This window comes from Bombina bombina, unplaced genomic scaffold (genome assembly GCF_027579735.1).
Source record: "Bombina bombina isolate aBomBom1 unplaced genomic scaffold, aBomBom1.pri scaffold_1212, whole genome shotgun sequence".
Classification (NCBI taxonomy): domain Eukaryota; kingdom Metazoa; phylum Chordata; class Amphibia; order Anura; family Bombinatoridae; genus Bombina; species Bombina bombina.
Window position 1 is genome coordinate 6,282 of NW_026512419.1, and position 24,192 is coordinate 30,473.

At 43.5% G+C, this 24,192-nt stretch overlaps 1 protein-coding gene across 1 annotated transcript in view; it reads right to left on the reverse strand.

The window, feature by feature from the left end:
- Positions 1–342: 342 nt before the first annotated feature.
- LOC128644300 (poly(A) polymerase alpha-B-like) overlaps positions 343–24,192 on the reverse strand; it is a gene marked incomplete at its 3' end in the record, with an annotated part of 41,201 nt that continues 17,351 nt past the window's right edge. The window contains exon 3 of the mRNA XM_053696967.1: positions 343–443. Coding sequence (XP_053552942.1) covers positions 343–443 — 101 coding nt within the window. The remainder of the gene's footprint in view (positions 444–24,192) is intronic.

Sequence of the window (24,192 nt, forward strand, 5' to 3'; positions counted from 1 at the left end):
CAAACAGAAATCTTCATCTCTTTTCTGTTTCAGAGTAAATAGTACATACCAGCACTATTTTAAAATAACAAACTCTTGATTGAAGAATAAAAACTACATTTAAACACCAAAAAACTCTGAGCCATCTCCGTGGAGATGTTGCCTGTGCAACGGCAAAGAGAATGACTGGGGAAGGCGGAGCCTAGGAGGGATCATGTGACCAGCTTTGCTGGGCTCTTTGCCATTTCCTGTTGGGGAAGAGAATATCCCACAAGTAAGGATGACGCCGTGGACCGGACACACCTATGTTGGAGAAAACATTACAAACTGAAAAAGAAAAGGTCTCCTATAATGAAGTCTTACCACCTGAGTTTTCACTGGAATTATTCTGTGGTACAATTACATCAGAAGTTGGGGTGTTCGTCACAGAAGAAGTTCCTGTGGGTGCAGCTGGGCTGTTTCTGCTTTAAAGTAAAAAATATAATTGTAACTATCTGTAGCCTATAAGCATCAAAAAGCTACAATCTTTCAAAAGCAAATTAAAGAGTGCACAGTAATGCTTATGTAATAGTTTTCATTATTGACACAAAAAAGGATAAAATGTTGAAGGGACATTCAACACTAAATACATTGCAAAAGCATAGTATTGAGGTTATTTCCTGCCTCTCTCTAGTCATGAGTGCTGCCATGTGGAAAAATATCCATCACCCCAGAGGCAGAACTTTTTTTCACTTTCAGAGATGAGAATTTTTTAATGAATATTTTTCTGCAGGTCATTTTGAAATAAATTTTGATTTTAAATTAGGCATTTACACTAAAGCACCAACTAAATTGCAATGTGTTAATTAAATGGAGCGTAAAGTATTTTTTTAAAAAGTTTTAGAATATATTGCATTACAAATTAGCTGCAGAGAAAAATAAAATTGTATTAGTTTTTAAAATGACTAAAATATTTTTTTTCTTTGCTTTTGGTCTAACATTACATAATTATGTTAAATGAAATAAAAAGGTTCATTGCTCACCGAGACAAAACCCAAAAGTTTTCTTTCATGATTCAGATGAATACAATTTTAAACATTCCAATTCACTTCTATTATCTAATTTGCTTTATTCTTTAGATATCCTTTGTTGAAGCAATGCATATAGGTGAGCCAATCACACAAGGCATCTATGTGCAGCCACTAATCAGCAGCTACTGAGCCTTTTCAGCAAAGGATATAAAGCAAAATAGAAGTAAAGAAGTAGAAACTTGTTTAAAATGGCATGTCCTTGCTAAACCATAAACTAAAAAAAATGTGGGATTCATGTCCCTTTAACTTCTTAAATTCAGGAGTAAGAGCTTTGCAAAGTCTAAGAGGCAAGGTTAAAAAAATTATAGATACAGAGATATAGAGAGAGAGTTTATACTGTTTGGTAATATCGGGCAGACTTGCTGGGCCTATGGCTCTTATCTGCCTTCAATATCTATATATCTATATATCTATCTATCTATCTATCTATCTATATATATCTATATATATCTATATATATCTATATATATCTATATATATATCAATGAACAAATGGCAGCACTCACTGGTCCTTTAAGTGAATATCTTTATAATAAAGATATTCACTTAAAGGACCAGTGAGTGCTGCCATTTGTTCATTGCTATTATCCATTTTTGCTAGCACCCTGGCAGATTGATTCAGAAGTGAGAGTGCTCTCCTGTTGCTTACACACACATATATATATATATATATATAATGGCAGATTTTAAAATTGTATTACAAATAAAGGGAAAATAACTTAGTTTCATCTGCTAGAGTTATATAAAGTAATACAGTAAATTAGAGCTGATGTTCAATGTTCCTAATAAATTGCGTAATATGAAAACAGTGTGCTCCATAAGAAGCTCCTAAATGAACAAACCAAAGTTTGTTATATGGTAAATGTTAGATACAGAAACACTTGTAAGCAACAAATGTGAACACTGGTATATTTTGCTAAGTTCAGTTATTGGGGTATCACAAACACAAATAATTATTTCACTAAATTTTAAAAATGTTCCAAAGCAAAAAAAACATTTAGAACAAAAAGGATATGTGTCTAATTTTAAACATTTGTAGCCTCTCTTCAACCAGACCACTATAAAAAAAAAATTTTTTTTAAAAAAACAACTCCACACGGTATCAACATCTCAGTTATGCTGAGCTTATATATTTGAGAAGAGCCTCTCAAAAACTGCTATAAAACAAAATTTATGCTTACCTGATAAATTTATTTATTTCTTGACACGGTGAGTCCACGGATCATCTAATTACTATTGGGAATATCACTCCTGCCCAGCAGGAGGCGGCAAAGAGCACCACAGCAAAGCTGTTAAATATCACCTCCCTTCCCTCCAACCCCAGTCATTTGATCAAAGCAAAGGAGAGAAAGGAAGCAACAAGGTGCAGAGGTGTCTGACGTTTATAAACAAAAAAAACCCTATCTTTAAGAAAACAGGGCAGGCCGTGGACACAGCGTGTCAAGAAATAAATAAATCAGGTAAGCATAAATGTTGCTTTCTTTCTAATGACAGTGAGTCTGCGGATCATCTAATTACTATTGGGAATCAATGCCCAAGCTAGAGGACACATAAGGGAGGGACAAGACAGGGAACCTAAACGGAAGGCACCACTGCTTGAAGAACCTTTCTCCCAAAAGAAGCCTCAGCCAACGCAAAAGTATAACATTTATAGAATTTTGAAAAAGTGTGAAGAGAGGACCAAGTTGCAGCCTTGCAAATCTGTTCCACAGAAGCTTCATTTTTAAATTCCCAGGAAGAGGAAACAGCCCTCGTAGAATGAGCCGTAACTCTCTCAGGAGGCTGCTGTCCAGCAGTTTCATAGGCCAATCAAATTATACTCTTCAACCACAAAGAAAGAAGTCGCCGTAGCTTTCTAATCCTTAAGTTTCCCAGAGCCGAAGACTGGCGAAAATCCTTAGACGCCTGTAAATAGAATTTTAACATCTAGGTTGTGCAGCAGACTCTTTATAGGAAGAAAGGTTAGTACATAAAAGGAACAACAATTTCTTGATTAATGTTCCTATCCGAAACAACCTTAGGAAGGAAATCCAACTTAGTACGTAGAACTACCTTATCAGAATGAAAAATAAGGGGATTCATATTGCAACGCTGAGAGTTCTGAGACTGCATGCAGAAGAAATTGCAACAAACAAAACTTTACAAGATAAAAAACTTAATATCTAGGGTATGCATAGGCTCAAATGGAGAATGTTGAAGAACTTTAAGAACAAGGTTAAGACTCCAGGGAGGAGTAACAGGTTTGAACACAGGCCTGATTCTGACTAAGGCCTGACAGAAGGATTGCACGTCCGGTATATTCGCCAGTCGTTTATGTAACAAAATAGACAAGGCAGATATTTGACCCTTCAAAGAACTTGCTGATAATCCCTTCTTCAAACCCTCTTGGAGAAAAGACAAAATTCTAGGAATTCGAACTCTACTCCAAGAGTAGCCTCTGGATTCCACACCAATGCAGATATTTATGCCATATCTTGAAGTAAATCTTCCTGGTAACAGGCTTCCAAGCCTGAATCATGGTCTTAATGACCGACTTAGATAAAATTAAGCATTCAATCTCCAAGAAGTCAGCTTCCGAGAAACTAGATTTGGGTGCAGGAAGGGCCCTTGAAGTAGAAGGTCATTCCTCCGTAGAAGTCTCCAAGGAGGGAGAGAAGACATCTCCACTAGGTCTGCATACCAGATCCTGCGAGGCCATGCCAGAGCAATGAGGTTCACTGACCCCCTCTCCTGTTTGATTCGGGCAATGACCCGAGGAAGTAAAACAAATGGAGGAAATAGGTATGCAAGACTGAAATTCCAAGGGACCGCGCCAGCACATCGATCGACCTCGACCCGTACCTGCCGAGATGCCATGAGATCCAACTCTGGCTCTTCCCATTTGAGAATCAAGCTTGAAAACACTTCCGGGTGGAGTTCCCACTTCCCCTGGTGAAAGGTCCGTCTGCTCATAAAATCCGCTTCCCAATTGTCCACTCCTGGAATGTGGATCACAGACAGCAGTTGTGGGTTTCCGCCCACCGAATAATCTTGGCTACCTCTGTCATGGCAAATGAACTCCCCTCTGATGGTTGATGTAAGCCACCAAAGTTATGTTGTCCAACTGGAACATGATAAACCCGACCAAAGTGGAGACAAGGCTAGAAGAGCATTGAAGAATGCCCTCAGCTCCAGAATGTTTATGGGGAGAACAGACACCTCCCGAGTCCATGTCCCCTGAGCCTTTAGGGAGCCCCAGACTGCTTCCTATCCCAGCAGCCTGGTGTCCATTGTCGCAATCACACAAGTGGGTCTGCGAAAGCAGGTTCCCTGGGAGAGATGATCCTGAGAAACCAACTAAAGAAGAGAATCTCTTGTTGTCGGATCTAACTAATCAGAGACATACGCATAATCCCTGTTCCATTGACTTAGCATGCATAACTGCAGAGGTCTGAGGTGGAAACGGAATGATGTCCATGGCAGCCACCATCAGACCGATTACCTCCATACATTGAGCCACTAACGGCCGAGGAGAGGACTGAAGGGCTAGACAGGAGTCTAAGATCTTTGATATTCTGACCTCTTTTAAAAAAAAAAAAAAATTAAATCGATAGGGAGTCTATTATGGGTCCCAAGAATACTACTCTTGTAGCCAGAATTAAGGATCTCTTTCCTAGATTCACCTTCCATCCATGAGATCGCAGGATCATCTCCATGTGGGAGTTCGCTTGTTGAAAGTATGGTTCCTGAACCAAGATGTCGTCCAGATAAGGCGCCACTGCAATCCCCCCCGCAACCGGAGCACCGCCAACAGAGATCCCAGGAGCTTTGAAAAAATTCTGGGAGCTGTGGCAAGGCCAAATGGAAGAGCCACAAACTGGAAGTGTTTGTCTAGAAATGCGAACCTCAGAAACTTGTGGTCCTTGTGTATGGGAATATGCAGGTACGCATCCTTTACATCTACTGTTGTCATGAATTGACCCTCTTGAACAGAGGGAAGTATGGAACAAAGTCTCCATTTTGAAGGACGGTACTCTGAGGAACTTGTTTGGACTTTTGAGGTCTAGAATTGGTCTGAAAGTTCCCTCTTATTTGGGCACCACGAACCGATTGGAGTAAAAACCCAGACCCTGTTCCTGCATTGGAACAGGAACTATCATTCTGAGAGCAGAAAGGTCTCGTACACAGTGTAAGAACGCCTCTCTTTATCTGGTCTACAAATAATCTTGAGAGCAGAAACCTGCCCCTAGGAGGAAAGGTCTTGAACTCTAGCTTGAATCCCTGGGACACGATGTCAACTGCCCAGGGATCCTGAACATCCCGAAACCACGCCTGAGCAAAGAAGATAAGTCTGCGCCCCACAAGATGCGTTCCGAGATCGGGGGCAGACCCTTTATGCTGACTGAGTAGCAGGCTTCTTAGATTGCTTTCCCTTGCTCCAAGACTGGTTGGACCTCCGGGACAGCTTGGACTGGTCCTGCTTTGTAGAGGGAGAGGAAGGCTTACCCTTGAAGTTTCGAAAGGAACGAAAATTACTCTGACGTCCCTTCTGCTTATTCCTCTTATCCTGAGGGTGAAGGCCCTTTCCACCCGTAACGTCTGAAATAATCTCCGCCAATCCTGGCCCAAACAAGTTCTTACCCTTGTAAGGAATCACCAAAAGCTTAGACTTAGATGACACATCCGCAGACCAGGATTTTAACCATAAGGCTCTGCGGGCCAGTAGGCAAACCCAGAAATTTTAGCTCCCAGCTTGATAACCTGAAGGGAAGCATCAGTAATAAAGGAATTGGCCAACTTAAGGGCCTTGATCCTATCCTGGATCTCTCCAAGGGGAGTGTGTCTGAATAGAATCAGACAACGCATCAAACCAGTATTCCGCTGCACTAGTGACAGTAGCAATACACACTGCAGATTGCCATTGTAAACACTGGTGTACGTACATCTTTTTGAGCAACCTCTCTAACTTCTTTTCTTATCCATAGGATCTTTAAAGGAACAACTATCCTCTATGGGAATAGTGGTTCTCTTAGCTAAAGTGGAAATTGCCCCTTTCACCTTGGGGGAACGTCTGCCAAGACTCCTTGATAGAGTCTGCTATAGGAAACATTTTTAAAAATAGGGGATGGAGAAAAGAGGGATACCCGGTCTCTCCCATTCCCTAGCAATCTCTGTAGCCCGATCTGGTACAGGGAAAAAGTCCACCATGGAAGGTACATCAAAATACTTGTTTAGCTTGCTAGACTTCTTAGGATTGACTACGACTGTAGTGTCGGAGTCATCCAAGGTAGCCAAAACCTCCATAAGTAACAAAACTGAGGTGTTCCAGCTAAAAACTTCTGGGAGGGAACATTCGCAATAGCCACGACTGTGTCAGAAGCCGTACTCACGGATTCTTTACATTTCCTTTTGCGCTTTCACTGCAGCATGGGAAAAGCAGACAACGCATCAGATACCGCAGAGGACATGAGGCTATCGATCTCTTGCAGCGTAACTCCAGGCGGAGTTAGAGAGGAAGCGCAGGGCACTGCATGTGTGGGCGATACTTCGGACACTTGAGGAGAAAGCTGCGGCATATATTGAACAGTCATTAGACTCCTGGACAGCATCCGCCTTAGACAATGTTGGCTCAGAAAAAAGTCTATCCCTGTAATTCAAAGTTCTCTCAATACATTAGGAACAGAAAGGGATTGGTGGTTCTACATTAGCATCAAAACATAAAGAACAGGTAATATTTTGCAGGGCCTCTTGGTTCATCTTAACTCACAACGGAACAAAATTACCACTAAAACTTTTTAAATTTTTGATGAGATTATAAAGAAAAACGTTACTGCCTCGTTAAATTTAAAATGAAACTTAAATTTTTGTAGCAAGGAAATGGATAAAAACACACCACACACTCCGGACAACCTCTACACCTCAGCTTAGCTTTGCTGAGGTGCCTAACTTCCCCTGCAATCCGGAACTCGTCTTGAAGCACAGTGAAAAGCTGTCTGGTCTAACAACGCTGTATTAAGCGTTCATCTTGAGCTTCCCTGCGTCTGAAACTTCGCTAACTGACCTAGTCACCCCTACGATCAGGAAGTGGAGAAAAACAGAATTTATGTTTACCTGATAAATTACTTTCTCCAACGGTGTGTCCGGTCCACGGCGTCATCCTTACTTGTGGGATATTCTCTTCCCCAACAGGAAATGGCAAAGAGCCCAGCAAAGCTGGTCACATGATCCCTCCTAGGCTCCGCCTACCCCAGTCATTCGACCGACGTTAAGGAGGAATATTTGCATAGGAGAAACCATATGGTACCGTGGTGACTGTAGTTAAAGAAAATAAATTATCGGACCTGATTAAAAAAACCAGGGCGGGCCGTGGACCGGACACACCGTTGGAGAAAGTAATTTATCAGGTAAACATAAATTCTGTTTTCTCCAACATAGGTGTGTCCGGTCCACGGCGTCATCCTTACTTGTGGGAACCAATACCAAAGCTTTAGGACACGGATGAAGGGAGGGAGCAAATCAGGTCACCTAAATGGAAGGCACCACGGCTTGCAAAACCTTTCTCCCAAAAATAGCCTCAGAAGAAGCAAAAGTATCAAACTTGTAAAATTTGGTAAAAGTGTGCAGTGAAGACCAAGTCGCTGCCCTACATATCTGATCAACAGAAGCCTCGTTCTTGAAGGCCCATGTGGAAGCCACAGCCCTAGTGGAATGAGCTGTGATTCTTTCGGGAGGCTGCCGTCCGGCAGTCTCGTAAGCCAATCTGATGATGCTTTTAATCCAAAAAGAGAGAGAGGTAGAAGTTGCTTTTTGACCTCTCCTTTTACCGGAATAAACAACAAACAAGGAAGATGTTTGTCTAAAATCCTTTGTAGCATCTAAATAGAATTTTAGAGCGCGAACAACATCCAAATTGTGCAACAAACGTTCCTTCTTTGAAACTGGTTTCGGACACAGAGAAGGTACGATAATCTCCTGGTTAATGTTTTTGTTAGAAACAACTTTTGGAAGAAAACCAGGTTTAGTACGTAAAACCACCTTATCTGCATGGAACACCAGATAAGGAGGAGAACACTGCAGAGCAGATAATTCTGAAACTCTTCTAGCAGAAGAAATTGCAACTAAAAACAAAACTTTCCAAGATAATAACTTAATATCAACGGAATGCAAGGGTTCAAACGGAACCCCCTGAAGAACTGAAAGAACTAAATTGAGACTCCAAGGAGGAGTCAAAGGTTTGTAAACAGGCTTAATTCTAACCAGAGCCTGAACAAAGGCTTGAACATCTGGCACAGCGGCCAGCTTTTTGTGAAGTAACACAGACAAGGCAGAAATCTGTCCCTTCAGGGAACTTGCAGATAATCCTTTTTCCAATCCTTCTTGAAGGAAGGATAGAATCCTAGGAATCTTAACCTTGTCCCAAGGGAATCCTTTAGATTCACACCAACAGATATATTTTTTCCAAATTTTGTGGTAAATCTTTCTAGTTACAGGCTTTCTGGCCTGAACAAGAGTATCGATAACAGAATCTGAGAATCCTCGCTTCGATAAGATCAAGCGTTCAATCTCCAAGCAGTCAGCTGGAGTGAAACCAGATTCGGATGTTCGAACGGACCCTGAACAAGAAGGTCTCGTCTCAAAGGTAGCTTCCAAGGAGGAGCCGATGACATATTCACCAGATCTGCGTACCAAGTCCTGCGTGGCCACGCAGGAGCTATCAAGATCACCGACGCCCTCTCCTGATTGATCCTGGCTACCAGCCTGGGGATGAGAGGAAACGGCGGGAACACATAAGCTAGTTTGAAGGTCCAAGGTGCTACTAGTGCATCCACTAGAGCCGCCTTGGGATCCCTGGATCTGGACCCGTAGCAAGGAACTTTGAAGTTCTGACGAGAGGCCATCAGATCCATGTCTGGAATGCCCCACAGCTGAGTGACTTGGGCAAAGATTTCCGGATGGAGTTCCCACTCCCCCGGATGCAATGTCTGACGACTCAGAAAATCCGCTTCCCAATTTTCCACTCCTGGGATGTGGATAGCAGACAGGTGGCAGGAGTGAGACTCCGCCCATAGAATGATTTTGGTCACTTCTTCCATCGCCAGGGAACTCCTTGTTCCCCCCTGATGGTTGATGTACGCAACAGTTGTCATGTTGTCTGATTGAAACCGTATGAACTTGGCCCTCGCTAGCTGAGGCCAAGCCTTGAGAGCATTGAATATCGCTCTCAGTTCCAGAATATTTATCGGTAGAAGAGATTCTTCCCGAGACCAAAGACCCTGAGCTTTCAGGGATCCCCAGACCGCGCCCCAGCCCATCAGACTGGCGTCGGTCGTGACAATGACCCACTCTGGTCTGCGGAATGTCATCCCTCGTGACAGGTTGTCCAGGGACAGCCACCAACGGAGTGAGTCTCTGGTCCTCTGATTTACTTGTATCTTCGGAGACAAGTCTGTATAGTCCCCATTCCACTGACTGAGCATGCACAGTTGTAATGGTCTTAGATGAATGCGTGCAAAAGGAACTATGTCCATTGCCGCTACCATCAACCCGATCACTTCCATGCACTGAGCTATGGAAGGAAGAGGAACGGAATGAAGTATCCGACAAGAGTCTAGAAGTTTTGTTTTTCTGGCCTCTGTCAGAAAAATCCTCATTTCTAAGGAGTCTATTATTGTTCCCAAGAAGGGAACCCTTGTTGACGGAGATAGAGAACTCTTTTCCACGTTCACTTTCCATCCGTGAGATCTGAGAAAGGCCAGGACAATGTCCGTGTGAGCCTTTGCTTGAGGAAGGGACGACGCTTGAATCAGAATGTCATCCAAGTAAGGTACTACAGCAATGCCCCTTGGTCTTAGCACAGCTAGAAGGGACCCTAGTACCTTTGTGAAAATCCTTGGAGCAGTGGCTAATCCGAAAGGAAGCGCCACGAACTGGTAATGTTTGTCCAGGAATGCGAACCTCAGGAACCGATGATGTTCCTTGTGGATAGGAATATGTAGATACGCATCCTTTAAATCCACCGTGGTCATGAATTGACCTTCCTGGATGGAAGGAAGAATAGTTCGAATGGTTTCCATCTTCAACGATGGAACCTTGAGAAACTTGTTTAAGATCTTGAGATCTAAGATTGGTCTGAACGTTCCCTCTTTTTTGGGAACTATAAACAGATTTGAGTAGAACCCCATCCCTTGTTCTCTTAATGGAACGGGATGAATCACTCCCATTTTTAACAGGTCTTCTACACAATGTAAGAATTCCTGTCTTTTTATGTGGTCTGAAGACAACTGAGACCTGTGGAACCTCCCCCTTGGGGGAAGTCCCTTGAATTCCAGAAGATAACCTTGGGAGACTATTTCTAGCGCCCAAGGATCCAGAACATCTCTTGCCCAAGCCTGAGCGAAGAGAGAGAGTCTGCCCCCCACCAGATCCGGTCCCGGATCGGGGGCCAACATTTCATGCTGTCTTGGTAGCAGTGGCAGGTTTCTTGGCCTGCTTTCCCTTGTTCCAGCCTTGCATTGGTCTCCAAGCTGGCTTGGCTTGAGAAGTATTACCCTCTTGCTTAGAGGACGTAGCACTTTGGGCTGGTCCGTTTCTACGAAAGGGACGAAAATTAGGTTTATTTTTTGCCTTGAAAGGCCGATCCTGAGGAAGGGCGTGGCCCTTACCCCCAGTGATATCCGAGATAATCTCTTTCAAGTCAGGGCCAAACAGCGTTTTCCCCTTGAAAGGAATGTTAAGTAGCTTGTTCTTGGAAGACGCATCAGCCGACCAAGATTTCAACCAAAGCGCTCTGCGCGCCACAATAGCAAACCCAGAATTCTTAGCCGCTAACCTAGCCAATTGCAAAGTGGCGTCTAGGGTGAAAGAATTAGCCAATTTGAGAGCATTGATTCTGTCCATAATCTCCTCATAAGGAGGAGAATCACTGTCGACCGCCTTTATCAGCTCATCGAACCAGAAACATGCGGCTGTAGCGACAGGGACAATGCATGAAATTGGTTGTAGAAGGTAACCCTGCTGAACAAACATCTTTTTAAGCAAACCTAATTTTTTATCCATAGGATCTTTGAAAGCACAACTATCCTCTATGGGTATAGTGGTGCGTTTGTTTAAAGTGGAAACCGCTCCCTCGACCTTGGGGACTGTCTGCCATAAGTCCTTTCTGGGGTCGACCATAGGAAACAATTTTTTAAATATGGGGGGAGGGACGAAAGGAATACCGGGCCTTTCCCATTCTTTATTAACAATGTCCGCCACCCGCTTGGGTATAGGAAAAGCTTCTGGGAGCCCCGGCACCTCTAGGAACTTGTCCATTTTACATAGTTTCTCTGGGATGACCAACTTGTCACAATCATCCAGAGTGGATAATACCTCCTTAAGCAGAATGCGGAGATGTTCCAACTTAAATTTAAATGCAATCACATCAGGTTCAGCTTGTTGAGAAATGTTCCCTGAATCAGTAATTTCTCCCTCAGACAAAACCTCCCTGGCCCCATCAGACTGAGTTAGGGGCCCTTCAGAAATATTAATATCAGCGTCGTCATGCTCTTCAGTATCTAAAACAGAGCAGTCGCGCTTACGCTGATAAGTGTTCATTTTGGCTAAAATGTTTTTGACAGAATTATCCATTACAGCCGTTAATTGTTGCATAGTAAGGAGTATTGGCGCGCTAGATGTACTAGGGGCCTCCTGAGTGGGCAAGACTCGTGTAGACGAAGGAGGGAATGATGCAGTACCATGCTTACTCCCCTCACTTGAGGAATCATCTTGGGCATCATTGTCATTATCACATAAATCACATTTATTTAAATGAATAGGAATTCTGGCTTCCCCACATTCAGAACACAGTCTATCTGGTAGTTCAGACATGTTAAACAGGCATAAACTTGATAACAAGTACAAAAAACGTTTTAAAATAAAACCGTTACTGTCACTTTAAATTTTAAACTGAACACACTTTATTACTGCAAATGCGAAAAAACATGAAGGAATTGTTCAAAATTCACCAAATTTTCACCACAGTGTCTTAAAGCCTTAAAAGTATTGCACGCCAAATTTGGAAGCTTTAACCCTTAAAATAACGGAACCGGAGCCGTTTTGAACTTTAACCCCTTTACAGTCCCTGGTATCTGCTTTGCTGAGACCCAACCAAGCCCCAAGGGGAATACGATACCAAATGACGCCTTCAGAAAGTCTTTTCTAAGTATCAGAGCTCCTCTCACATGCGACTGCATGCCATGCCTCTCAAAAACAAGTGCGCAACACCGGCGCGAAAATGAGGCTCTGCCTATGCTTTGGGAAAGCCCCTAAAGAATAAGGAGTCTAAAACAGTGCCTGCCGATATTATTATATCAAAATACCCAGATAAAATGATTCCTCAAGGCTAAATATGTGTTAATAATCAATCGATTTAGCCCAAAAAAAGTCTACAGTCTTAATAAGCCCTTTTTGAAGCCCTTATTTACAATCGTAATAAACATGGCTTACCGGATCCCAGAGGGAAAATGACAGCTTCCAGCATTACATCGTCTTGTTAGAATGTGTCATACCTCAAGCAGCAAGAGACTGCTCACTGTTCCCCCAACTGAAGTTAATTGCTCTCAACAGTCCTGTGTGGAACAGCCATGGATTTTAGTGACGGTTGCTAAAATCATTTTCCTCATACAAACAGAAATCTTCATCTCTTTTCTGTTTCTGAGTAAATAGTACATACCAGCACTATTTCAAAATAACAAACTCTTGATTGAATAATAAAAACTACAGTTAAACACTAAAAAACTCTAAGCCATCTCCGTGGAGATGTTGCCTGTACAACGGCAAAGAGAATGACTGGGGTAGGCGGAGCCTAGGAGGGATCATGTGACCAGCTTTGCTGGGCTCTTTGCCATTTCCTGTTGGGGAAGAGAATATCCCACAAGTAAGGATGACGCCGTGGACCGGACACACCTATGTTGGAGAAAGGTGCGCAACAGCAATTGCCGCCTCAGCTAGCCCCGCCCATCGTGATCTTCTAAATAATTAACCTCACGGTCGGAAAAATGTTTCTTAAAGTCAAGCCGCTGGGAGAAGTGAACACCACACTAAACATGAACCTCATCTAATACTCCTCAGCCCCAGTGCTTAACATAACTAATACAGCCTATCCTTTATATGTTCCCCCAAACATATAGGAGAAATTTATGTGTCCCATCTATTAATGGAAATAAAGTGCCCAATTTTTCATGCATTTAAGCCCAGAAAAAAACAGAATTTATGTTTACCTGATAAATTACTTTCTCCAACGGTGTGTCCGGTCCACGGCGTCATCCTTACTTGTGGGATATTCTCTTCCCCAACAGGAAATGGCAAAGAGCCCAGCAAAGCTGGTCACATGATCCCTCCTAGGCTCCGCCTTCCCCAGTCATTCGACCGACGTAAAGGAGGAATATTTGCATAGGAGAAACCATATGATACCGTGGTGACTGTAGTTAAAGAAAATAAATTATCAGACCTGATTAAAAAAACCAGGGCGGGCCGTGGACCGGACACACCGTTGGAGAAAGTAATTTATCAGGTAAACATAAATTCTGTTTTCTCCAACATAGGTGTGTCCGGTCCACGGCGTCATCCTTACTTGTGGGAACCAATACCAAAGCTTTAGGACACGGATGAAGGGAGGGAGCAAATCAGGTCACCTAGATGGAAGGCACCACGGCTTGCAAAACCTTTCTCCCAAAAATAGCCTCAGAAGAAGCAAAAGTATCAAACTTGTAAAATTTAGTAAAAGTGTGCAGTGAAGACCAAGTCGCTGCCTTACATATCTGATCAACAGAAGCCTCGTTCTTGAAGGCCCATGTGGAAGCCACAGCCCTAGTGGAATGAGCTGTGATTCTTTCAGGAGGCTGCCGTCCGGCAGTCTCGTAAGCCAATCTGATGCTTTTAATCCAAAAAGAGAGAGAGGTAGAAGTTGCTTTTTGACCTCTCCTTTTACCAGAATAAACAACAAACAAGGAAGATGTTTGTCTAAAATCCTTTGTAGCATCTAAATAGAATTTTAGAGCACGAACTACATCCAAATTGTGCAACAAACGTTCCTTCTTTGAAACTGGATTCGGACACAAAGAAGGTACGACTATCTCCTGGTTAATGTTTTTGTTAGAAACAACTTTCGGAAGAAAACCAGGTTTAGTACGCAGAACCACCTTATCTGCATGGAACACCAGATAAGGAGGAGAACACTGCAGGACAGATAATTCTGAAACTCTTCTAGCAGAAGAAATTGCAACCAAAAACAAAACTTTCCAAGATAATAACTTAATATCAACGGAATGTAAGGGTTCAAACGGAACCCCCTGAAGAACTGAAAGAACTAAATTGAGACTCCAAGGAGGAGTCAAAGGTTTGTAAACAGGCTTGATTCTAACCAGAGCCTGAACAAAGGCTTGAACATCTGGCACAGCTGCCAGCTTTTTGTGAAGTAACAGACAAGGCAGAAATCTGTCCTTTCAAAGAACTTGCAGATAATCCTTTCTCCAAACCTTCTTGAAGAAAGGATAGAATCTTAGGAATTTTTATCTTGTCCCAAGGGAATCCTTTAGATTCACACCAAGAGATATATTTTTTCCATATTTTGTGGTAGATTTTTCTAGTTACAGGCTTTCTGGCCTGAACAAGAGTATCAATGACAGAATCTGAGAACCCTCGCTTTGATAAGATCAAGCGTTCAATCTCCAAGCAGTCAGTTGGAGTGAGACCAGATTCGGATGTTCGAACGGACCTTGAACAAGAAGGTCTCGTCTCAAAGGTAGCTTCCATGGTGGAGCCGATGACATATTCACCAGGTCTGCATACCAAGTCCTGCGTGGCCACGCAGGAGCTATCAAGATCACCGATGCCCTCTCCTGATTGATCCTGGCTACCAGCCTGGGGATGAGAGGAAACGGCGGGAATACATAAGCTAGTTTGAAGGTCCAAGGTGCTACTAGTGCATCTACTAGAGTCGCCTTGGGATCCCTGGATCTGGACCCGTAGCAAGGAACCTTGAAGTTCTGACGAGAGGCCATCAGATCCATGTCTGGAATGCCCCACAGTTGAGTGATTTGGGCAAAGATTTCCGGATGGAGTTCCCACTCCCCCGGATGAAATGTCTGTCGACTCAGAAAATCCGCTTCCCAGTTTTCCACTCCTGGAATGTGGATTGCAGACAAGTGGCAGGAGTGAGTCTCCGCCCATTGAATGATTTTGGTCACTTCTTCCATCGCCAGGGAACTCCTTGTTCCCCCCTGATGGTTGATGTACGCAACAGTCGTCATGTTGTCTGATTGAAACCGTATGAACTTGGTCTTTGCTAGCTGAGGCCAAGCCTTGAGAGCATTGAATATCGCTCTCAGTTCCAGAATATTTATCGGGAGAGTAGATTCTTCCCGAGACCAAAGACCCTGCGCTTTCAGGGGTCCCCAGACCGCGCCCCAGCCCACCAGACTGGCGTCGGTCGTGACAATGACCCACTCTGGTCTGCGGAAGCTCATCCCCTGTGACAGGTTGTCCAGGGACAGCCACCAACTGAGTGAATCTCTGGTCCTCTGATCTACTTGTATCGTCGGAGACAAGTCTGTATAGTCCCCATTCCACTGACTGAGCATGCACAGTTGTAATGGTCTTAGATGAATTCGCGCAAAAGGAACTATGTCCATTGCCGCAACCATCAAACCTATTACTTCCATGCACTGCGCTATGGAAGGAAGAGGAACAGAATGAAGTATTTGACAAGAGTTTAGAAGTTTTGATTTTCTGGCCTCTGTCAGAAAAATCCTCATTTCTAAGGAGTCTATTATTGTTCCCAAGAAGGGAACCCTTGTTGACGGAGATAGAGAACTTTTTTCTACGTTCACTTTCCACCCGTGAGATCTGAGAAAGGCCAGGACAATGTCCGTGTGGGCCTTTGCTTGTGGAAGGGACGATGCTTGAATCAGAATGTCGTCCAAGTAAGGTACTACTGCAATGCCCCTTGGTCTTAGCACCGCTAGAAGGGACCCTAGTACCTTTGTGAAAATTCTTGGAGCAGTGGCTAATCCGAACGGAAGTGCCACAAACTGGTAATGCTTGTCCAGGAATGCGAACCTTAGGAACCGATGATGTTCCTTGTGGATAGGAATATGTAGATACGCATCCTTTAAATCCACCGTGGTCATGAATTGACCTTCCTGGATGGAAGGAAGAATTGTTCGAATGGTTTCCATTTTGAACGATGGAACCTTGAGAAACTTGTTTAGGATCTTGAGATCTAAGATTGGTCTGAATGTTCCCTCTTTTTTGGGAACTACGAACAGATTGGAGTAGAACCCCATCCCTTGTTCTCCTAATGGAACAGGATGAATCACTCCCATTTTTAACAGGTCTTCTACACAATGTAAGAATGCCTGTCTTTTTATGTGGTCTGAAGACAATTGAGACCTGTGGAACCTCCCCCTTGGGGGAAGCCCCTTGAATTCCAGAAGATAACCTTGGGAGACTATTTCTAGCGCCCAAGGATCCAGAACATCTCTTGCCCAAGCCTGAGCGAAGAGAGAGAGTCTGCCCCCCACCAGATCCGGTCCCGGATCGGGGGCAAACATCTCATGCTGTCTTGGTAGCAGTGGCAGGTTTCTTGGCCTGCTTTCCTTTGTTCCAGCCTTGCATTGGCCTCCAGGCTGGCTTGGCTTGAGAAGTATTACCCTCTTGCTTAGAGGACGTAGCACTTGGGGCTGGTCCGTTTCTGCGAAAGGGACGAAAATTAGGTTTATTTTTGGCCTTGAAAGACCTATCCTGAGGAAGGGCGTGGCCCTTGCCCCCAGTGATATCAGAAATAATCTCTTTCAAGTCAGGGCCAAACAGCGTTTTCCCCTTGAAAGGAATGTTAAGCAATTTGTTCTTGGAAGACGCATCCGCTGACCAAGATTTTAGCCAAAGTGCTCTGCGCGCCACAATAGCAAAACCAGAATTTTTCGCCGCTAACCTAGCCAATTGCAAAGTGGCGTCTAGGGTGAAAGAATTAGCCAATTTGAGAGCATGAATTCTGTCCATAATCTCCTCATAAGAAGAATTATTATTGAGCGCCTTTTCTAGTTCATCGAACCAGAAACACGCTGCTGTAGTGACAGGAACAATGCATGAAATTGGTTGTAGAAGGTAACCTTGCTGAACAAACATCTTTTTAAGCAAACCCTCTAATTTTTTATCCATAGGATCTTTGAAAGCACAACTATCTTCTATGGGTATAGTGGTGCGTTTGTTTAGAGTAGAAACCGCCCCCTCGACCTTGGGGACTGTCTGCCATAAGTCCTTTCTGGGGTCGACCATAGGAAACAATTTCTTAAATATGGGGGGAGGGACGAAAGGTATACCGGGCCTTTCCCATTCTTTATTTACAATGTCCGCCACCCGCTTGGGTATAGGAAAAGCTTCGGGGGGCCCCGGGACCTCTAAGAACTTGTCCATTTTACATAATTTCTCTGGAATGACCAAATTCTCACAATCATCCAGAGTAGATAACACCTCCTTAAGCAGAGCGCGGAGATGTTCCAATTTAAATTTAAATGTAATCACATCAGGTTCTGCTTGTTGAGAAATTTTCCCTGAATCTGAAATTTCTCCCTCAGACAAAACCTCCCTGGCCCCCTCAGACTGGTGTAGGGGCACTTCAGAACCAATATCATCAGCGTCCTCATGCTCTTCAGTATTTTCTAAAACAGAGCAGTCGCGCTTTCGCTGATAAGTGGGCATTTTGGCTAAAATGTTTTTGATAGAATTATCCATTACAGCCGTTAATTGTTGCATAGTAAGGAGTATTGGCGCACTAGATGTACTAGGGGCCTCCTGTGTGGGCAAGACTGGTGTAGACGAAGGAGGGGATGATGCAGTACCATGCTTACTCTCCTCACTTGAGGAATCATCTTGGGCATCATTTTCTCTAAATTTTGTGTCACATAAATCACATCTATTTAAATGAGAAGGAACCTTGGCTTCCCCACATACAGAACACAGTCTATCTGGTAGTTCAGACATGTTAAACAGGCATAAACTTGATAACAAAGTACAAAAAACGTTTTAAAATAAAACCGTTACTGTCACTTTAAATTTTAAACTGAACACACTTTATTACTGCAAATGTGAAAACCACAGTGTCTTAAAGCCTTAAAAGTATTGCACACCAAATTTGGAAGCTTTAACCCTTAAAATAACGGAACCGGAGCCGTTTTTATATTTAACCCCTTTACAGTCCCTGGTATCTGCTTTGCTGAGACCCAACCAAGCCCAAAGGGGAATACTATACCAAATGACGCCTTCAGAAAGTCTTTTCTATGTATCAGAGCTCCTCACACATGCATCTGCATGTCATGCTTCCCAAAAACAAGTGCGCAATAGAGGCGCGAAAATGAGACTCTGCCTATGATTAGGGAAAGCCCCTAGAGAATAAGGTGTCCAATACAGTGCCTGCCGGTTATTTTACATAATTCCCAAGATTAAAATAATTCCTCAAGGCTATGGAGTATAAAATATGCTTATATATAAATCGTTTTAGCCCAGAAAATGTCTACAGTCTTAAAAGCCCTTGTGAAGCCCTTTTTTTCTTTATGTAATAAAAATGGCTTACCGGATCCCATAGGGAAATTGACAGCTTCCAGCATTACATCGTCTTGTTAGAATGTGTCATACCTCAAGCAGCAAAAGTCTGCTCACTGTTTCCCCCAACTGAAGTTAATTCCTCTCAACAGTCCTGTGTGGAAACAGCCATCGATTTTAGTAACGGTTGCTAAAATCATTTTCCTCTTACAAACAGAAATCTTCATCTCTTTTCTGTTTCAGAGTAAATAGTACATACCAGCACTATTTTAAAATAACAAACTCTTGATTGAAGAATAAAAACTACATTTAAACACCAAAAAACTCTGAGCCATCTCCGTGGAGATGTTGCCTGTGCAACGGCAAAGAGAATGACTGGGGAAGGCGGAGCCTAGGAGGGATCATGTGACCAGCTTTGCTGGGCTCTTTGCCATTTCCTGTTGGGGAAGAGAATATCCCACAAGGATGACGCCGTGGACCGGACACACCTATGTTGGAGAAATGAAATTTATTCTTACCTGATAAAATTGGTTTCTTTTACGATACGATGAGTCCACGGATTTCATCCTTACTTATGGGATATTGCCTCCTGGTCAGCAGGAGGAGGCAAAGAGCACCACAGAAGAGCTGTATATATAACTCCTCCCTTCCCTCCCACTCCAGTCATTCGACCAAAGTTAGGAAGAGAAAGGACACGGATGAAAGGGAGGGACAAGACAGGGAACCTAAAACGGAAGGCACCACTGCTTGAATAACTTTTCTCCCAAAAACAGCCTCAGACGAGGCAAAAGTATCGAATTTGTAAAATTTGGAATAAGTGTGAAGAGACGACCAAGTTGCAGCTTTGCAAATCTGTTCAACAGAAGCATTATTTTTAAAAGCCCATGAGGAAGCCACAGCCCTAGTGGAATGAGCCGTAATTCGTTCAGGAGGCTGCTGTCCAGCAGTCTCATATGCAAAACGGATGATACTCTTCAGCCAAAAGGAAAGGGAGGTAGCCGTAGCTTTCTGACCCCTACGTTTCCCAGAAAAAACAACAAATAATGAAGATGATTGATGAAAATCCTTAGTCACCTGTAAGTAGAACTTCAAGGCACTGACCACGTCCAAATTATGTAACAGACGCTCCTTCTTAGAAGGATTAGGACACAAGGAAGGAACAACAATTTCCTGATTAATATTTTTGTTAGAAACAACCTTAGGAAGAAAACCAAGTTTGGTACGCAACACTACCTTATCGGAATGAAAAATAAGATGAGAATCACATTGTAATGCCGAAAGCTCAGAAACTCTGCGAGCAGAAGAAATAGCAACCAAAAATAAAACTTTCCATGATAATAACTTAACCCCTTAATGACCACAGCACTTTTCCATTTTCTGTCCGTTTGGGACCAAGGCTATTTTTACATTTCTGCGGTGTTTGTGTTTAGCTGTAATTTTCCCCTTGCTCATTTAATGTACCCACACATATTATATACCGTTTTTCTCGCCATTAAATGGACTTTCAAAATATACCATTATTTTCCTCATATCTTATAATTTACTATAAATTTTTTTATAAAATATGAGGAAAAAATAGAAAAAAACACACTTTTTCTAACTTTGACCCCCAAAATCTGTTATACATCTACAACCACCAAACAAAAACCATGCTAAATAGTTTCTAAATTTTGTCCTGAGTTTAGAAATACCCAATGTTTACATGTTCTTTGCTTTTTTTGCAAGTTATAGGGCCATAAATACAAGTAGCACTTTGCTATTTCCAAACCACTTTTTTTCAAAATTAGCGCTAGTTACATTGGAACACTGATATCTTTCAGGAATCCCTGAATATCCCTTGACATGTATATATTTTTTTTTAGAAGACATCCCAAAGTATTGATCTAGGCCCATTTTGGTATATTTCATGCCACCATTTCACCGCCAAATGCGATCAAATAAAAAAAAATGTTCACTTTTTCACAATTTTTTTCACAAACTTTAGGTTTCTCACTGAAATTATTTACAAAAAACTTATGCAATTATAGCATACATGGTTGTAAATGCTTCTCTGGGATCCCCTTTGTTCATAAATAGCAGACATATATGGCTTTGGTTTTGCTTTTTAATAATTAGAAGGCTGCTAAATGCGACTGCGCACCACACGTGTATTATGCCCAGCAGTGAAGGGGTTAATTAGGGAGCATGTAGGGAGCTTCTAGGGTTAATTTTAGCTTCAGTGTAGTGTAGTAGACAACCCCAAGTATTGATCTAGGCCCATTTTGGTATATTTCATGCCACCATTTCACCGCCAAATGCAATCAAATTAAAAAAAACGCTAAATTTTTCACAATTTTAGGTTTCTCACTGAAATTATTTACAAACAGCATGTGCAATTATGGCACAAATAGTTGTAAATGCTTCTCTGGGATCCCCTTTGTTCAGAAATAGCAGACATATATGACTTTGGGGTTGCTTTTTGGTAATTAGAAGGCCGCAAAGTGCTGCTGCGCATCACACATGTATTATGGCTAGCAGTCAAGGGGTTAATTAGGTAGTTTGTAGGGAGCTTGCGGGGTTAATTTTAGCTTTAGTGTAGAGATCAGCCTCCCACCTGACACATCAGACCCCCTGATATCTCCCAAACAGCTCCCTTCCCTCCCCCACCCCACAATTGTCCCCGCCATCTTAAGTACTGGCAGAAAGTCTGCCAGTACTAAAATAAAAGTTTTTTTTTTTAAAAAAAAAATACATCTTTAGCATATTTACATATGCTACTTTGTAGGATCCCCCCTTAGCCCCCAACCTCCCTGATCCCCCCCAAAAACAGCTCTCTAACCCCCCCCCCTGCCTTATTGGGGGCCATCTTGGGTACTGGCAGCTGTCTGTCAGTACCCAGTTAACAATATTTTTTCCTCTTTTTGTATTTATTTTTTTTACATTTTGCTGTAGTGTAGCTTCCCCACGACCAACCCCTACCCCCACCCCCTCCCAGATCCCTTAGATTAGTTTTTGGGGGCATTTACTCCCCCTCTTCCTCCCACTTACTACATAATTATTTCTGTAGTGTAAGTGGTTCCCACCCGCTCCCTCCCGTGCACGCGCCCGCCCGCCGATCCCCCGTGCACGCGCGCGTGTCTGTGCGCGCCCCTGACTCTCCCCCCCCCGATCCCGCCCCCCTCTGTGAATCTGAAGCCATCGATGGCCGCCCACCCGCCTCCCACTGCAGCTCCCACCCACCAACGATTGCGGCCATCGATGGCCGGTGTAGAGAGGGCCACAGAGTGGCTCTCTCTGCACCGGAGGGGTACAAATTGTTATTGCAGGATGCCTCGATATTGAGGCATCCTGCAATAACCGGAAAGCAGCTGGAAGCGATGAGGATCGCTTCCAGCTGCTTTCCAAACCGAGGACGTACGCCACACGTCCTCAGGCGTTAACTGCCTTTTTTCTGAGGACGTGTGGCGTACGTCCTCGGTCATTAAGGGGTTAATATCTATGGAATGCATAGGTTCAAACGGAACCTCTTAAAGAACACTAAGAACTAAATTCAAACTCCAAGGATGAGTCTAAATACAGGCCTGATGCTAGTCAGAGCCTGACAAAAATATTGGATATTAGATAAGATCAAGCGTTCAATCTCCAAGCAGTTAGCTGCAGAGACACTAGATTCGGATGATGGAAGGGTCCCTGAATTAACAGGTCTTTCCTCAATGGAAGCGTCCACGGTGGCTGAGAGGACACGTCTACCAGATCGGCATACCAAGTCCTGCGAGGCCATGCCGGAGCAATGAGGATCACCGAAGCCCTCTCCTGTTTGACTCGAGCAATCACCTGGGGAAGGAGAGCAAAACGGAGGAAACACATAAGCTAGCTGAACGACCAAGGTACTGCCAAGGCATCTATCAGTTCGGCCTGGGGATCCCTGGACCTGGACCCGTATCTCGGAAGCTTAGAATTCTGACGAGATGCCATAAGATCCAATTCCGGCCTGCCCCACTTGAGAATCAGGTCGGCAAATACCTCTGGATGGAGTTCCCATTCCCCCGGATGAAAAGTCTGCCTGCTCAGAAAATCCGCTTCCCAGTTTTCCACTCCTGGGATGTAGATTGCCGACAGATAACAAGAATGAGCCTCCGCCCACTGAATTATCTTGGCTACTTCTGTCATCGCTAAGGAACTCCTTGTTACTCCCTGATGATTGATGTAAGCTACAGTTGTGATATTGTCCGACTGGAAACTGATGAATTTAGCCGAAGCCAACTGAGGCCAAGCCTGAAGCGCATTGAATATTGCTCTTAACTCCAGAATATTGATGGGAAGTAGAGACTCCGATCGAGTCCACACACCCTGAGCCTTCAGGGAGTTCCAGACTGCTCCTCCTTCCTATCAGGCTGGCGTCCGTTGTCACAATCACCCATGAGGGTCTGCGGAAGCACGTCCCTTGGGACAGATGATCCGGCGACAACCACCATAGAAGAGAGTCCCTCGTCTCCTGATCCAGATCTATTTGAGGAGACAAATTTGCATAATCTCCATTCCATTGTCTGAGCATGCTCAGTTCTAGAGGTCTGAGATGAAAACGAGCAAATGGAATGATGTCCATTGCCGCTACCATCAATCCAATGCCTCCATGCATTGAGCCACTGACGGCCGAGGATTGGACTGAAGGGATCGGCAGGTATTCAGAATCTTTAACTTTCTGACTTCCGTCAAAAAAATCTTCATGGACAGAGTCGATTAGAGTTCCCAAGAAAGAAACCCTTGTTTGTGGAACTAGCAAACTCTTTTCCAGATTTACCTTCCACCCATGAGTCCTCAGAAAGGACAGAACAATGTCGGTATGAGACTTTGCCAGTTGATAAGACGCCTGGATCAGAATATCGTCCAGATAAGGTGTCACTGCAATGCCCTGCGGTCTAGAACTGCCAGCAGAGACCCCAGAACCTTTGTGAAAATTCTGGCTGCCGTGGCCAGACCGAAAGGAAGGGCCACGAACTGAAAATGGTTGTTCAGAAAGGCAAACCTCAGGAACTTGTTATGATCACTGTGGATAGGAACATGAAGATATGCATCCTTTAGATCCACGGTAGTCATAAAATTGACCCTCCTGGATCAATGGAAGAATGGTACGAATAGTTTCCATCTTGAAGGATAGAACTCTGAGAAATTTGTTTAGACTTTTGAGGTCTAAAATAGGTCGGAACGTTCCCTCTTTTTTGGAAACTACAAAGAGATTTGAATAAAACCCCTGTCCCTGTATTGGAAAGGAAAAGATTACACCCATGGAGGATAGATCTTACACAGCGTAAGAACGCCTTTCTTTTTATCTGGTCTACAGATAATCATGAAAGAAGAAACCTTCATCTGGGGAAGGAATTTTTTTTAACTCCAACTGATACCCTCGAGACACAATTTCTAGTGTTCAGGGATCCTGAACGTCTCTTATCCAAGCCTGGACAAAGTGAGAATGTCTGCCCCCTACTAGATCCGGTCCTGTTTCGGGGGCCAACCCTTCATGCTGTCTTGGTAGCAGTAGCTGGCTTCTTGGATTGTTTACCCTTGTTCCAAGACTGGTTGGGTCTCCAGGTGGGTTTGGCTTGTGAAT